Source organism: Amblyomma americanum, chromosome 11, assembly GCF_052857255.1.
Source record: "Amblyomma americanum isolate KBUSLIRL-KWMA chromosome 11, ASM5285725v1, whole genome shotgun sequence".
NCBI classification, from domain to species: domain Eukaryota; kingdom Metazoa; phylum Arthropoda; class Arachnida; order Ixodida; family Ixodidae; genus Amblyomma; species Amblyomma americanum.
In genome coordinates this window covers 114267430-114284098 of record NC_135507.1, presented here as the reverse complement: position 1 = coordinate 114284098, position 16669 = coordinate 114267430, and the positions used below count along the sequence as shown (strand labels likewise).

Here is a 16669-nt window from a genome sequence, read left to right as displayed (position 1 = left end):
GACGCTGACCTGCAACATTCTCTCTGTGCATTCCTATGGCCCGCACTCCTAGTTCTTACCTGCACTCTGATAGCGGCGCTCCTGAATCCTGCTTACGTCACAGATCGGTGTTTGTCCCCAAAAAGTAATTAGGTATGCTCTTTCTTGATGGAAAAGATATCAGTCTTGGGATTTGGTGAAAATTTAGAGCAGCTGAGGGTGTGTTTGCTGCTTCTGCCCTCTCAATTAGGCGCTCCTGCCGATGCTAAAAAAGCTACAAGTCTAAGCTTGGATAACATTGTAAACAAAATAATCAGCACGTTCTTTGGTACTTTTTTGCTTGCTTCTAGGGACGTGTTTCAGGAATTTTAAAAAAAATTGTGGATGGCATTTTTTCTTTTGATTTTTGAAAAACACTACTATATTAAAAATGCGAGATTTATAGGAATCTTCTTGTACTTCCACATATTATACAACCATGGAAGTCAGTACACTCTTTTAGTGCCTCTATTTGTATCTATTGTGCAAGTTTGAAGGAGACTTGTTCTATGTTTGCAAAGAAAAAAATTCTTGAAGATAGCTTCATTTGAGACGTGTCATTTTCAACACTTTTTTTTAGTAAGCGACACCTTCTTCACAATGGCAGAAATAAGCATGACATATTCTTTCTTAACTGCACTTTTAGCAGCAAGATACATCCATCGATTTCATATTTTGATTCTTACATCATTGCAAATTCATGAAATAGAGCTCTACGTGAAAACGCTGCCTCTGCCATAACGTTGTTTACAATTTCTTGTCCTGAAATATTAGCATTTTCACAAAACAAAATTGACTGTTGACCTGCTGAAAAATGTCTGTATAATATATAAAATAATCAAGTGTATTAAAAATTTCAAATATTTGGGCAGTTTACTCTTCTTTTATTCCAAAAGCTTGTGCCAGTTTCATGAGTCAGCTTCACCACCACACTTGTTTTCCAACTAAAATTGGCCAAAAAGTTATGTCCGTAGACAGCACTAATCCTTTGAGCACAGGAAAAGAGGCAGGGGTCCCTTACCAGCTGCCTTCTCTCTTTCACCCCTCCGCACCCCTACACCAGACAACAGGCATACTCCCCAAGACCTGAGAACAAAGGAACAAAAGCCCGCCTCCTCCCCTTTCCTGTGTAGCCTTCCGCATCAAAGTGGAAATCTCTGGTGCAGAAGCTGAGAGGCAGTAACTACCTACCATTCCCTTTATCCCTCACTGTGAATCAACAACTTTCATCTTGCGCGAGGTGAAAGTATTGAGCAGGCAATAAAAGGCATGGACAATGCACTTCCCAGTAGCCACGGCACAGGTAATCTGTAAATTGATCCACTACCAATCTCCCGGGGTGCTCCAGCAAGAATACTGTTTTGTTCATTCAGTAAAATCACATTCCAAAGACAAGACGGGCAACTATAGGTGACTGACGAAAGATTTGAAGATGATGAGGCCACAGCTGTGATTGCACACAAAGCATGCCTATCTGAGTAGGCCGGAAGAGCTGCAAAGTTCCTTTTTTTGTTGGGTGGAGGGGGGAGGGGGACAGTGGTGCCTGCAGCCCTTGTTGCATCTTAACATCCTTCCTGAGAGAGCACAAAGGATGCCCATCTACCATTTATTTCTTCCTGCTTGATCAGGCCATGGACTTCCTGACTGCCAGCAACCCTATGAAAACTTTGCACTCCCTCATGCCTGAATCCCTGCTCTTACCCTCAGGGACATTTCCTCGTTTTAAACAGTTAAACAGCAAATCTCCGGCTCAAAATACCAGGACAACCAAGGTGAGAAAAGCGACGAGTATGAACAGCTGCGCTGGTGGATATTACCATCTACCAATTTTAGCAATTGGAGATCAAGGAACTCAGAGCGAGTGCTAAGGCACGCAGAATGAAGATAAAAATTAAGCTCTCCACCACCTCAGCTTGTTTCCTTCAGTGTATTCAGTGAACACCGATAACAGCAGTGCCATTCAACCTTCCCTACAAAGGCATTTCGAATCAGGAGCGGCCCTTTTAGCCAGATGTACTTGTTGCATGCCTCATAGCCCACTTGCTGCTTTGCAGAAGTTGCAATCCACATACCGCTTACTACACACACTTTTTGGGGAGAGATTTCCAATTTTTCTCACCCTTTCTGACACTATTTGGGCAGATATATTAGGCACATCACCGTACCGCTCGGCAATAGCTTGTCCGACTTGTGTTTCACTTCTACCACAGTTTGTTTCAATATTTTCTATAGCCCTTGTGGCAGTAGGAAGATAGGCTTTTTACAGTGAAAGTTCAGCGCTGGAATGTCGCTGTTGGAAGCTTCAACGAAATGAAAAATAAAAAGCAGTGTTTTCAAACTCAATGGAAACAGTCATAACTATTCACTGAGTCGCGGTACAAGATGATACGTTTAATCTGCCAACAGACTGTGTCTGTGCAGAAGACGGACAGCGTGCGATGCCGCTCATGTCCTGTCTTCATGACAAGTATGCTGCATTAACTGGAAAATGTGGAACAAAGTGGATCAAATGAAGGCCCACCTGCAGTGTTGTAAAGCTTTCATCATTTCGTATTTTATTACCACCAAAATTACCACGCCTTTGGTGTCACTATTTCTACAGCTGGTGCCATCATTATTTTGGCAGACGTACAGTCGTCCACAGACCTGTCTAGAGCGCTCGAACTCCGTGCCGTCTGCTCTCCGCAGTGCACAGAGTGACGTCTAGTGGTGGCGCCTGGTTCAACATTGTGCTTGTCTGATGACACTCAAAAATGCACAAGTTTGAACCAGGCGCCGCCACTAGACGTCACTCTGTGCGCTGTGGAGAGCAGACGGCACGGAGATCGAGCGCTCTAGACAGGTCTGTGGACGACTGTACAAATCCACGTAGAACTCCTCTGCTACTCCAATTACCTAACCCGAGTGGTTAACTGCAGTTCCATTTTGTCCCTAGCTGAAGACATGTGCCGCTTCTGCCAAAGTCCAGTCTTCTTTTTGCTGCTTCTGAGCTTCCTCCCCGTTTCAAAGCTTGCTTTATCATCATCATCCACCTGACATCGCCCACTGCAGGACAAAGGCCTTGCCATCATCTCTCCAATTAACCCTGTCCTCTGCCAGCTGCACCCACCATATGCCCGCCAAATCTTAATCTCATCTGCCCACCTAACCTTCTGCCGCCCCCTGCTGCGCTTGCCTTCTCTTGGAATCCACTACGTTACCATTAAGGGGGGATGCGGGGCCAAAATACCAGTTTCCGGAAAAAAAGTTGCGTTTTTAAGTTTCAGTTGTTTTGGATTGCTGGTTTAATGAATATTCTCACCAAGTTTGGTTGTTATCTGAGCAGTAGAAAAGAAGAAAATTTTTCACGCATTTTAGTCCCAGAAGACCTTAATTGAGAATATTGTAACGAAGACAGGACCGGCACAGATCACGGTCTCAGCGAAGTCCAGCGCACAGCAGGGAACTCACAAGATGGCTGTCCGAACCACACACACACTTCGTCTTTGTCCACCGGCACACGCACACTTCGTCTTCATCGTCGGCGCGAGCACGCGCCATTACCCCCTCCATCAAGGCGGCGGCCCGATGCCGGAAACGAACACGGACAGCAAAGGTAATGTTCGGTATAGACGGCGGACGGCAGAGAATACAGAGAGCTGTTAAGCTGGTAAAGCGGCGGGTTGCAGCCTGTCATGGTAGGGCTTCATGCGCACCACGTGGACAGTCTCGGTCGGATGGCGCCGACGTGGTGAGGAGGTCGTGTCCCGCGGAAAAACTTCGTATGTGACATCACTCATACGACGAACCACCTCGTACGGACCGAAGTAGCGTCGGAGGAGCTTTTCGGAGAGTCCGCGGCGGCGCACAGGTGTTCATACCCATACAGAGTCGCCGGGCTCGTACCGAACGCATCGGTGTCGGAGGTTGTAGTGACCAGCGTCGAGTTGTTGTTGATGTCGAATCCGGCACCTTGCGAGTTGGCGGGCTTCTTCAGCCCGCTGGACGAATGTGTCAACGTCAGCGTAGGGGCCGATGTCTCCGTCGTTGTGAGCAGCGGGTAGCATAGCATCCAGCATGGTAGTGACACACCGTCCGTAGACCAGCTGGAAAGGTGTAAGACGGGTAGTCTCCTGTTCTGCCGTATTGTAGGCGAAGGTTGCATAAGGAAGAACTTCGTCCCACGTACGATGCTCAACGTCGACATACATAGCAAGCACATCTGCAAGCGTCCGGTTGAGGCGTTCAGTCAAGCAGTTTGTTTGGGGATGATAGGCTGTTGTCTTCCGGTGACTGGTGTGGGTGAGTTCGAAGAGAGATTGCATTAATGCCGCCGTAAAGGCGGTTCCACGGTCCGTGATGACGACTGATGGCGCACCGTGACGCAAGACGATTGATGTCATAAAAAACTGAGCCACTTCTGCAGCACTAGCGTGGGGGAGCGCCTGTGTCTCGGCGTACCGCGTTAAGTAGTCCGTCACCACAACAATCCATTTGTTCCCAGAGGAAGACAATGGGAATGGGCCCAGCAAGTCCATGCCCACTTGTTGGAAAGGTGTTGTAGGCGGTGAGATGGGCTGGAGAAGCCCTGCGGGTTTAACTGGTGGTGTCTTTCGTCGCTGGCAGTCACGGCAGGTCCTCACATATTGCTGGACTGATGAGAGCAACTTTGGCCAGTAATACTTCGCACGAATGCAGGCATACGTCCGCGTAACACCCAAATGGCCAGCGGATGGCTCGTCGTGGCAGGCGTGCAAGATTTCTGGACGGAGTTCGGATGGCACAACCAGAAGAAAGGTCTCCGTGTTATGGGCGAAGTTCCTCTTGTAAAGGACGCCATCTCGGAGACTGTAGGAACCCAAACCTCGAACGAAAAGCCGCGGAACAGCGACGTTAAGGCCCTCCAGATGCTCGATGAGCGGACGCAACTTTGAGTCAGCCCGTTGACGCCGGGCCATATCGGACGACGTGACGAGAGCAAAAAACGGGAAGTCGTCCTCCGTTTCGGCCGGAGCAACGTCGGCAGGTGCACGTGACAAACAATCGGCGTCATTGTGCTTACGGCCGGACTTGTACACTACCGTGATGTCGTATTCCTGGAGGCGAAGGCTCCATCTCGCAAGCCGTCCCGAAGGGTCTTTGAGATTGGCTAGCCAGCATAACGAATGATGGTCACTGACAGCTCGAAACGGGCGACCATAGAGATATGGTCGGAACTTGCTAATCGCCCACACTACCGCAAGGCATTCCTTCTCTGTGGTAAAGTAGTTTGCCTCTGCTTTCGAGAGGGAGCGGCTGGCGTACGCTATGACTTTCTCGTTGCCATCCTGCCACTGAACGAGAATAGCGCCGAGACCAACATTGCTGGCGTCAGTAAGAATTTCAGTGGCAGCTCGTTCATCAAAATGGGCGAGTATTGGGACAGTTTTTAGGCGGCTGCATAGCTCGCTGAAGGCAGATTCCTGATCATCATGCCACACAAAAGATACATTGTCTCTAGTAAGCATTGTAAGGGGCTCAGCAATTGTGGAAAAGTTTTCAACGAAACGTCTGTAATAGGCACAGAGGCCCAGAAACCTACGAACGGACTTTTTGTCGGTTGGGCGCGGGAACTGTGCCACAGCGGCAGTCTTCTCCGGGTCAGGACGGACTCCGTCAGCGCTTATCACGTGACCAAGAAAACTGAGCTCTTTGAAACCAAAGTGACACTTTTGTGGCTTTATCGTCAACTGTGCCGAACGGAGCGCCTGTAACACCATTCGCAGCCGGTTGAGGTGTTCCTCGAAGCTAGGAGCAAAAATGACAACATCATCAAGGTACACTAGGCATGTCTGCCATTTCAGCCCAGAAAGAACGGTGTCCATCATGCGTTGGAAGGTTGCTGGTGCAGAACAGAGTCCAAAAGGTAGCACTTTGAATTCATAAAGGCCGTCAGGTGTCACGAACGCTGTCTTCTCTCTGTCCCTTTCGTCCACTTCGATCTGCCAGTAGCCATTCTTAAGGTCGAGTGAAGAAAAATATTTAGCGTCACGCAGTCGAACCAAGGCGTCGTCGATACGTGGAAGGGGGTAAACGTCACGTTTCGTGACACGATTCAACTTCCGATAATCGACGCAGAATCGCAAGGTGTTATCTTTTTTCTTCACCAATACCACAGGCGAAGCCCAGGGGCTCGTGGACGGCTGGACTACGTCGTCTGCAAGCATTTCTTGCACTTGGGATCGTATAGCCTCCCGTTCCACCTGCGACACTCTGTACGGGTGTTGGGATATGGGGCTAGTCTCCTCGTTGACGATGATGCGGTGTTTGGCTACCGGGGTGCGCCCTACCTTTGATGTCGTGGCGAAGCATTCTGCGAAATCATGAAGGAGCTCTAACAAGCGCTGCTTCTGACCCACCGACAAGCCGAGATTAATGTCCACGGTAGACAGAATGGCTGCTGCATCGCGTCCGTCCGGCGACGGTAGCTCCAGAGCACATATTTCTGCGGGCTCAACGAAGTCGGTAATGTATGCGACGGCCGTTCCTTTCGCAATAGGCTGGAACTCTGTTCCGAAGTTGGTGATCAAGAGTGTCGCAGAGCGATCCCGTAAGCGAACAAGCCCTCTTGCAGCGCAGATTCCTTTCTCGAGTAGAAGGCTGACGTTTCTCTCTGCCATAACGTCTCGATCACCGGGCGAGTCACTTTGCACGGGGACCATCATGCTGCCCCGCGGAGGCACCGTCACGTCATCAGCAGCAATACACAGGGCGGGTATCCTGGAGTCGTCTGGGTCGGCTATTTCAATTGCTTGCGTCGGCGAAAACGTCACGCGCGGCTCTTGTAAATTGATAACGGCGCCGTTAGCTTGTAAAAAGTCCAGGCCGAGAATGACATCGCGCGAACAGTGAGGTAGGACAACAAAGTCACAAACGTAAACAAATCCGTCGATTGTAACTCTCCCCATACACCGGCCAACAGGGGTAATTAGGTGCCCACCAGCTGTGTGAATCTGAGGCCCAGTCCATGCGGTTAAAACTTTCCTCAGTTCTTTTGCTAGCTCGTTGCTCATAACCGAATAGTCCGCTCCCGTATCAACCAATGCCGTAACTGCTAAATCGTCGATATCGACCGGTAAGTCCGAAGCTGCACATCCTTTGTGATCGTCACGTGTCCTCGTTTGATAGCCGTCGTCTGGTCGGGAACGCGATGGAGGATGTTCGGCTGTTCGCTCGTCAGCGGCCTTACCTCCGCAGGCCGCTGGGTCTAGTTTCCCCGGTGAGGACTCGGTGAGCGGCTGAAACGGCTTGTCGAAGGACGGGGACTCGGCGAACGATAGCGGGTAGAGGTTGGTGGGCGGTAGTCAGGGCGAGGGAAATCAGTGTGAGTGTGATCCCGGCGCGTTGACAGGTGCTCCTCAATTTCGCGGGGCCGTTCGCCATTGGGCGGACAGGGGACTCGCGGATGAAATCCGCGAATTCCAGCTCGACGATAAGGGCACCACCGCAAGATATGGCCAGCCTCACCGCAGTGGTAGCAAAGGGGCCGCTGGTCAGGTGCCCGCCACACGTCCGTCTTCCGCAGTCTGGCCTCGGGCAACACAGGGACAGGCGGGGGACGCGGCTGGAAAGCAGATGCAGATGGGCTTGTGCTCCAAGGGGCGAGGTCGCAGTTCTGTCGGAGTACCGACGCGTACGTCTGGCGCGGGGGCGTCGGTGTAAGGGCAGCAGGGGCAACAGGTTCAGGGACCACCTGCTGCACTTCCTCTCAGATAATTTGTGCTAACGATGGGCACTGCGGCTGCGACTGGGCAGAGAGGCGCATTTTGTGCAGCTCTTCTTTGACGATAGATCGAACCAGCTCCCGAAGGGTGTCAGCGAAGTCGCTGGAGGCTGGCGCAAAGTCGGCAGTTGATACGGTGTTCACGGCGCGATTGTAATAGCGGGCGCGTTGTTGCGGGGTCTTTTCGACGGTAGTGGCCTCCGATAGAAACTCCGAAGTGGTGTTAGGTGGGTTTCGCACAAGCCCAGCAAACAGTTCTTCTTTTATCCCGCGCATCAGGTGGCGCACTTTCTTGTCCTCGGCCATGTTTGGATCCGCCCTTCTGAACAGTCGTGTCATGTCCTCATAATACATTGCGACGCTCTCATTGGGTCGCTGGTTCCTTGACTGCAGCGCCGACTCAGCTCGTTCCCGACGGTCGGTGTTGACGTAGGTCGCCAGCAACTGGCTACGGAACCGTTCCCAAGAAGGAAACGTTGTCTCGTGGTTCTCGTACCACGTCCGCGCCGAGTCGTCAAGAGCGAAGTAAACATTGTGCAGCTTCCGCTCCGCATCCCAGCCGTTGTACCTGGCAACGCGCTCAAACTGGTCAAGCCAGTCCTCCGCGTCCTCAAACACTTCGCCATGGAAGGTCGGCGGCGTTCGCGGCTGGAGGACCAGGAAATGAGCAGCTGAGTTCCCGTTGTCAGCCATAGCTGCCGCGTCTCCGTTGCTAGCCATAGGTGCCGCGTCAGTCCTGCGCGTCGCAGCTGGAGCCTTGGCCCTAGGGGATAACGGACCGTACTCTGGTGACTGACCTTGGATTCGGCGGCTCGTACTGCGATGAATCGGAGTCAAATCCGTGTTCATAGAGAGCCTTCGGGGCACATAGATGTTGGAAAGTACCCCGCACCTCCACCAAAAATGTAACGAAGACAGGACCGGCACAGATCACGGTCTCAGCGAAGTCCAGCGCACAGCAGGGAACTCACAAGATGGCTGTCCGAACCACACACACACTTCGTCTTTGTCCACCGGCACACGCACACTTCGTCTTCATCGTCGGTGCGCTCCCATGAGCACGCGCCAATATGCAAGCCCCTAAAGAAAAACTAGAAAAGGAATGCATATTTCTGGCTGCACCAACTCCAGAGTAGCTGGCAAACCGGAATAGGAGCTCGGATTGGCGGAAATATACCACGTGACCACCGAACGCTGTTTTCGCACCATTCGGAGTTGCTCCCGTTTTGGTTGTGTTCGACACTTGCTATCGGTTACTTTTTCTTCTTTCTGTGAGTTTATTGCGATCAGTGGGTGGCCAATGGTGTGACCGTAAGATGCCGGCAACGAAGGCTTCAACTCGGAGAAGCTTCGAGAAGCGAGAACTCACCATGAAAGCGAGAGGCCTACACAGCATGGGCGATGGCCAGCTGTCACAAAATCCGGCGCATTTTAGAAAGAAAAGGCGCAGTGCGTAAGCAATCGCGCCCGTGCGCTGTAAAAATAAAATAAATAACAGTGGGGAAGGATCCCCGGAGAGCGTGTAACTTTGCGTGTGCTGCTGCCCTTTCCACTCAGCTCGCCGGCGCGGAGCCAAAGTAATCATAGCCTCGCGTGGCGTCGATTTCTCTAGAATGTCTCGAGTAGTTTCTACTCATCGTTGACGGAGAGGGCGTGACCTTGACCGCGTTAAAGTGATACCCTCTCCCCTTCGCTTTCTGGTTTCTTCGCATGCGAGAAGGAACCAGAAATTCTGGAAGGCTGTCTCCGCGCTCGACCAATGGGGTCGCGAAAAGGAGAAGGAGCTTGTGCAGTTGATACTGCGTGTATGTGCGCGCCTGCCTTGGCGCGAAGAGCAAACAGACATGGTCCGCGCCTTTAAATGAGGGGCTGCAACCGCTGTCTGTTAGCCCGAGCCGCTGTTAAGCTTCAGGGAAGCGGGCCGCTCGACTCCGGGGCGAACACCACTCGCCCAGCCACGGACTAGCGAGGTAACATGTGCCAGTCTGCGGATCGGCCCTGTCAAGCTCCTCGGGTCGTCGGACTGTCGCAGTGCATGGTGAACAAATTGTGTTTTGCTTGTTTGTTTCACTCTGTGTTAGTGCACTTAAGGTGCAAAGATTTTGTTGAATAGTTATCTCTCTCAAGTGTTACTTTGCACGCGTTGCATTGCATTTGTGAGTCACTTTGTATGCGCTCGTACGAGTGATTGCGAAATCCTCTGTATCGTCTCTTTGCTGTATAAACTGTTTTGTTTTGTGAACCTTTGGCTCCGGCCCATTCTTTGGCTTGCTACCGGCGAAAGCTGGGCACCAAACGACCTACCCCCTTGTCACTTGGTAGCTGGTCTCCGGCTGAGCTTGCCACGCTGAGTGGAGGGCATCTCCTTTGTGACCGAGACCGCTACCCCCACATGCTCTAAGGGTGTCTGGGAGCGCACGCAACAGTGCGCGAAGTGGGGACACCAGCAAGTGAGCACCTGCTTGTGCTTTTAGCCAGGCCCAGGCCTGCTGCCAAAAACCGACGCAAACACTTTGAGCTGCGATAATGGTTCATCACCCGAAGACCGAATCTGGATCACTAAAACCCTGGAGACTGCGGCAGCCTTAGCTGTACTAGAATTTAGTGAGGGTGCATGTGCCATCAAGAGAGTGCTTGACAAGCTGGAACTACAACATGGAGTCCAGACCATGAAGCACGTCCAGCAAGCAACCCATCACAGTATTTCACGAGCGAACGCAAGGGCGATGGACAGCTCTAAAGCTGAAAAAAAAGAAAGCTTGAAGCATTTGTCATAGAGCAGCGTCGTGTTGAAGAGGAGGGCACCACCTATGGAGCAGAGCACTTTGAATAATTTTTTCTACCCCAAAATAAAATAGCATGTTCTGAAATCTTTGAACTCATTTTTCTCAGTTTGCACTTTTTGGAAAAACAAAACCGTTATTTCCAAACTGCATAGACAAAAGCTGCTTTCAAGGTGGTTTCTCACCTGAAATTTTCTCAGGAACAAGATAAGGTACTTTTCAGGTCGTTAAATACCGTAAAAACCGGAATATAGGTCGAACTTTTTTTCAAAAAACCATCGCGAAAAGTCGACCCTCGTCTTGTATACCGGACATTGGCGGAAAAACTACGGAAGTCTTGCAAAAATGGGCGGATGAAGTAAACAGCCGCCATCGACATCAGCAGCAGCGCGGCGTGGCGTGGCGACATTGTAGCACCGTCATTTTGCGTTTGCATTGTTTCACATTTTGTTTAAAAATGAGCGGAAGCCGACGGCAATTCACCGTCGCATTCAAGAAAAAGGCGATCGAGTACGCGGAAGCTAACGGCAACCTGGCGGCACAGCGCGAATTTGGAGTGTCGGAAAAATGCATTCGCTACTGGCGGAAGCAGAAGCAGCTTTTGGTTGCTTGCAGCAACCAAAAGAAAACTTCATTTCGTGGGCGGACTGCAGCGTATCCAGAACTGGAAAACAAGGTTGCGGATTTCGTCCGGGAGCTTCGTGCAAGATCGCTGCCTATGACTGCTGAATCCATCCGTTTTAAAGTGGTAGAGATCGCGCGCGCCTCTGGACTGACGAGGGCGCAATTCAAGGGCTCGCCATCCTGGGTGCGGCGTTTCATGAAGAGGAAGGGCTTTGCACTACGGCGCCGTACTTCTATGTGCCAGAAACTGCCCGAAGAATTCGAGGACAAGCTAATCGAGTTTCAGCGATATGTATTTGCGCTTCGGCAGCAACGCGACTACATGATAGGACAGATAGGAAACGCTGACGAAACGCCAGTGTGGTTTGATATGCCCTCAAGCCGGACTGTTTCCGAGAAAGGAGAAAAGCAAATCAAGCTTCTAACAACGGGCAACGAGCACTCGCGGTTCACTGTGATGCTCGCATGTACAGCTGATGGGAAGAAGCTGCCCCCTTTCATCATTTTTAAAAGAAAAACACTGCCGAAAGAGGAATTCCCACGCGATGTCATCGTCCGGGTTAATGAAAACGGATTTATGAACGAATCGTTGATGCTGGAGTGGGTCCGGCTCGTCTGGAAGCGGCGACCTGGTGCTCTCTTTGAGCGAGCGAACACGCTCGTTCTGGACTCATTTCGAGGCCAACGTAAAGCAGGCCTTGTGCGACGGCAAAACGGACCTCGTGGTCATCCCAGGTGGATTGTGCTGCAGCCACTAGACGTTGTGCTAAATAAGCCGTTTAAAGATAGAGTACGCAAACTCTATAATGAATGGATACTGGGCGATAACCCGACTACCCCCACCGGCCGCCTGCGGCGTCCACCGCTTGCGACTGTTTGTGGCTGGGTGTCGTCGGCGTGGAAATCTCTCCCCGAAGAGATGGTGCACAAGTCTTTCAGGAAATGCTGCATAAGCAACGCGCTGGATGGCACAGAGGACGATGCTCTATGGGACGTGGGCAGCGAGAAGCACTCGTCATCGGACTCTAGTTCGGACGACTCTGATTCGGAGTAGCGCTTGCACACTTTGTGTCCTTCTGTGTACTGCACACCAGGCCAATTTTTAACAGCATCGCGCGACCATCGACCCGCGTGTTTGTCAGCACCTTATCATCACGGCACGGAGCGGCGAAATAGCGAAAGTAAGCGCATGTGTACACATGCGCGTATCTCGTTTTGTTTCGCCGCTCAGCGCCGTTAATAAGGTGGTCACAAGCACGCGGGTCGATGGTCGCGCGATGCTGTTAAAAACTTAGCCAGGTGCACATGCGAGCAGCATTTACATAAATACTGTCACCATTGTGCAACCAGCTGAGTCGCATTCGTTTCAAGGTAAGGGTGTCTTTCAGTACTTTTGCCATTGAAAAATATTTTTTTCATTTTTAGGATTGGTTAGTTGGGGGGTTGACCTATATTCCGGTCCGACCTATAGTCCGGTTTTTACGGTACTTTCTAACACAAAATATTAGATGTCTGACGTATAATGACAACAAAAAAATTGAAAAATGTTTTTAGAGTGATGCCATTTTCACAAAAATGGTAACAGAAAATGCGATTGGCCTTATACTGCACTATAAGACATATAGAAAATATCTAATCACAAACAATTAGTATATCTTAATTATTTTTGAAATGATAGTTTTCCTAAGCTAACACACCTGATTGCTCAATATGAAAGCTATAATTTTTTTTCTGTTTAAACTAGGGAGCTGAAATTCAGAATATAGTTTAATGAGAAGAAGACACACCATCCGTGAAAATTATATCACATTTGGTACAGTTGTTCAAAAGTTGACTCTCCAGCCTAGCATCCCCCCTTAAGGACCAGCGGTTACCTTTCCTTCGCATCTCATGCCCTGCTCTGGTCCATTTCTTCCTCTTGATTTCGACTAGGATGTCATTAATACCTGACCCACTCTGCACTCTTCCTATCTCTTAAAGGGACACTGAGGAGAACCCTATCAACTTTTTTTTGTTAGCAAAATCTGACAGTTCGGCATTTCATGGCTTTGTTGCCGCTTGTCCGGCAGCGAAAGATGCATTTATTTCAAAAGAAATTTGGATTCGAAGTTGAAAAAGTTTTTCCCGCCTCTTTGATTCAAACTCGAGAACTCTTACGACGACACGGAGAGCTCTTACGACGTCACAGGACGGAGTGACGTGAAACATGACGTAAACGGAGACTCCGTGATTTCTGGCGGCTTGCGGTGCGGTCTAGCAGCTGGCGAAATGAAAGCTACCGCCGCCGCACGTTGAAGGCATCTATCGGGGGTCGCTACCGTCGCTTCGTTTACGTTTGCACCGGCGTGTTGCCAGCGTTGCGATGGATCCCGTTCCCGAACCCGACGACGTAGTTCTCGCAAAATCTCCGGTCTGCATTTCAGCGACCTTAGCCCCACAGAGCGTGCGATGCTTTTGAGGGAGCACGGTTAGGTTAGGCGCCGGCAGGTCGTTTCCCACTTCCTTAGTGAGCAGCCGTTGCAAACTAAATATCATAACCACAGTGCGGGTAGTCGCGAGGCGCCAGGACAAGGTCGGCGCGTTGCGCCCATCGGAGGCTGGCCGGGGCTTTGGGGCCAACGTATTAGGATTCCTTGAACGGCGTGGTTGCACGGGGCAGCAGGCGACGTCGAGGTCTCCCACGATTGCAAGGGTCAAGTTATTTATTTTATTGCCACAAAAAACGGATAGCTGCTCAAGGGTGGTCGCGTTTAAAGTGGGCGCCTTGAAACTAAAGCCGACGCACGACGCTTCAACGGCTTCCGCTAGATCCAACGGGTCCACTGGATCGGGCTCTCTCGCCCACTTGCATGTACCTTCAGATGTGTACTGTGAATGGATCAAATTGGCCGAGAGCTCGAAAGGAACAGCTCCGCCAAACTGCCGAAGTTAATGAATTACGTCACGTCACAACGCGCACCTCGCCGCGGAGCTGAATCAGTCTGGCCGGGCAGGCGGCGGCTGGCGCACTCGGCGCGAAATAGAGACATGCTCCAAGTCTCCCCGCCAGTGTGGTCAGAGTGCGCCGAAGCCGACGAACGCGTCGGCGTCGCCGTGCAGCGCGAGCGCGCGTTACGCCGGAGCATAAACGCGCCATAACAGAGCCTGCGCTTATCTGCTAAACCAACGTATTCGGTGGCGGCATCTATGGGAGCCACTGAAACCCCCCGCCCACTCACTGAACAACAAAAAAAAAAATCCTGTACCGAGGTCCGGAATCGAACCAGGGCTTTTGGCGTGTGAGGCGGAGACGCTGCCGCACCGCCACGACGGCACAAGCAACAATTAACAATAAAGGCGCATCTAGTGAATGCACTCTTCCGATGCAAAAATCTCCGCGCTTTCGCTAGGTATATCCTGGCCTAACAGAGCTAGGCCATCAGCAATTTTTCTGAACTGCCTTGTACCTTGTCTCTCGTCCCTAATAATTGATTTCCGTTAAGTAGTTTGAAGTTGACTGGCACAGCCGGGAATGTTTCGCCGGGCGAACGTGCAAAAACACAAGTGCTGCCTTGTACGATTACCGACCATCGTGCCATCACAGTTTTTCATCGACCGTGGCGATCATCTGACGAGCCTTAACAGGCTCCTCCAAAGGTTAACTAGCACTTGAAGCGGCACTTGGAGTTCCTCTGCTGTTCGGCGCTTGTAAATCGAGGCGCGTCAAAAACAAAACCACGGGGCACGCAAAGCTCATAGACGCGAAGCGCCTTAAAAAATAGAAACTCTCCTGGCCGCCTGTGGCGCCGCCAAGCATCGGTTTTCTTTGCTTCCAACATTCAGGTTGCCTTTTGTCTGCCTTCTTTGTGTGATAAAAGTGCACTATCGGTTTTAAGACAAAACTTACTTCTATATTGAACCGCGCAATCTTCCTTTGTCAGCCTCAGAGATTCGCGCCAATGTAGGAAGGAAAATTCCTCCAAGGTGACGTCTCTTGTCCTACGACGTCACCACGCTTGTACTTGCGAGTTTGGCCTGTGGCGGCGATACCTGTATATTGGTTCTTACTATTTTCTACCTTACAAGAGCTTTGTTTTCAGTAAGACCGGCGTTTTTGTGATCAGGAGCTGGTATTCTATAGATACAAGGCAACTTCAATTTCTCCTCAGTGTCCCTTTAATGTTACCCCTACCATTTTCTTTTCCATAGCTTGTTGCATTGTCCTTAACTTCAGTTGAACGCTTTTCGTTAGCTTCCACATTGCTGCCCCACAAATGAGTATACTGGCAAGCTAGAGCTTGCTTAATTCTGTCCAATCTCCAGCCTACCCTACCTTACAATCTCTTCTGCAATGCAACGAATGATGGTGACGATGCATTAAGGCGTGAGGGCAGCTCTGGTCTTCAGAACAACAGATTGTTGGGCAAGCTGGTGCCTGACAAGAGAACGGCAGCGCAACTACGACAGCACAAGAATGAGAACGACACATGAGCTTACCTCCAACTGTTTACTTGACAGAAAACGGGCACATTTATAACACTGAACAAAGGCATGGTATACACTGCACGATCGATATGAACACAGCCGGCAACACGAAATCTTTTGAGCCATTCTTCTGCCACTCTGGCCTAAGAGTGCCGACACAGTTTCACCCCCAATAACCTGTCCACCAGGAAAGGGGAAAGCTTGTACGTATTGTATCACCAGTGGCCCTCAACACATTGGACTAGGTAAAACACAGCAAGCTTTGCTCACGGCCAATAACGGTGAAAAGAAAATGCATATACAGCAGCAAGCCATCCTGCCCTTTACTGACAGCCGCTGTCTGCACTGTAGCTATGTGACCTCATGTAGTTGCAGCTCACAAAGCAGCATGTTCTTTTACTTTGAATCTCCTTGCTAATCTTTCTATTTCTGTCGTCACTCGTTGGATTCGTACTCAAGATCCCTACTCCTATAGTCATTCTTGTGCATGGGCAGAAGTTCGGGCAAGTTGATTGTCATGATTGGGTAGTCCCAGCACTGCGACTACACTTATCATAAACAACCAACTCATCCAAACGTCTGTGTGTCTCCGGCTTTTGTGTCCGTGCTGCCTTGTCCACACTGTGACTGCCCTTGTACAATTTGCTCTTTTCCTTTTGAATCCACTCACCTCTGTAACAACTAACCGGTTGAGGGTGGCAGGCAAAATGTGAACAAAAAAAAAAAAGAGAGAATGACCGTACAGAGCTGGGTTACCTAAGCCACCATCGCCCAGGCGGGTTGTAGTGACGTCCACGTGGTGGCTGACAGTTACCGGAGCGGAAACGGTAGAGGATGATGACTGGGAGCTGTCAGAGTCCTGACCATCCAGCTCTCGCAGTCGGCCCCGACACGCGTGGTAGTAGTCACGCAGCTGCTCTGCTTGCCGCTGGAAGTGAGCCGTCTCGTACGTCGACTGAGATGGGTCCTGCACATCATCGTTAACAACATTGAGTTTCTGGCACCCACACTTGAAAGGAAATGTGGCGATGTGGTATGT

General features: G+C 50.6%; 1 protein-coding gene across 3 annotated transcripts in view; it reads right to left on the bottom strand.

The window, feature by feature from the left end:
- The window catches only part of LOC144111110 (DNA-directed primase/polymerase protein-like), a 67217-nt gene that overhangs the window by 37437 nt on the left and 13111 nt on the right, over positions 1–16669 (bottom strand). For 2 of the 3 annotated variants that reach the window (XR_013309984.1, XM_077644250.1), the window contains exon 4: positions 16387–16597. Coding sequence is in view for 1 of the 3 variants with exons in the window: in XM_077644250.1 (XP_077500376.1) it covers positions 16387–16597 (211 nt within the window). In the remaining 2 variants the exon portion in view is untranslated. Of the gene's footprint in view, positions 1–16386; positions 16598–16669 lie in introns of those variants that run through there. The other variant, XR_013309985.1, reaches the window with a different exon arrangement.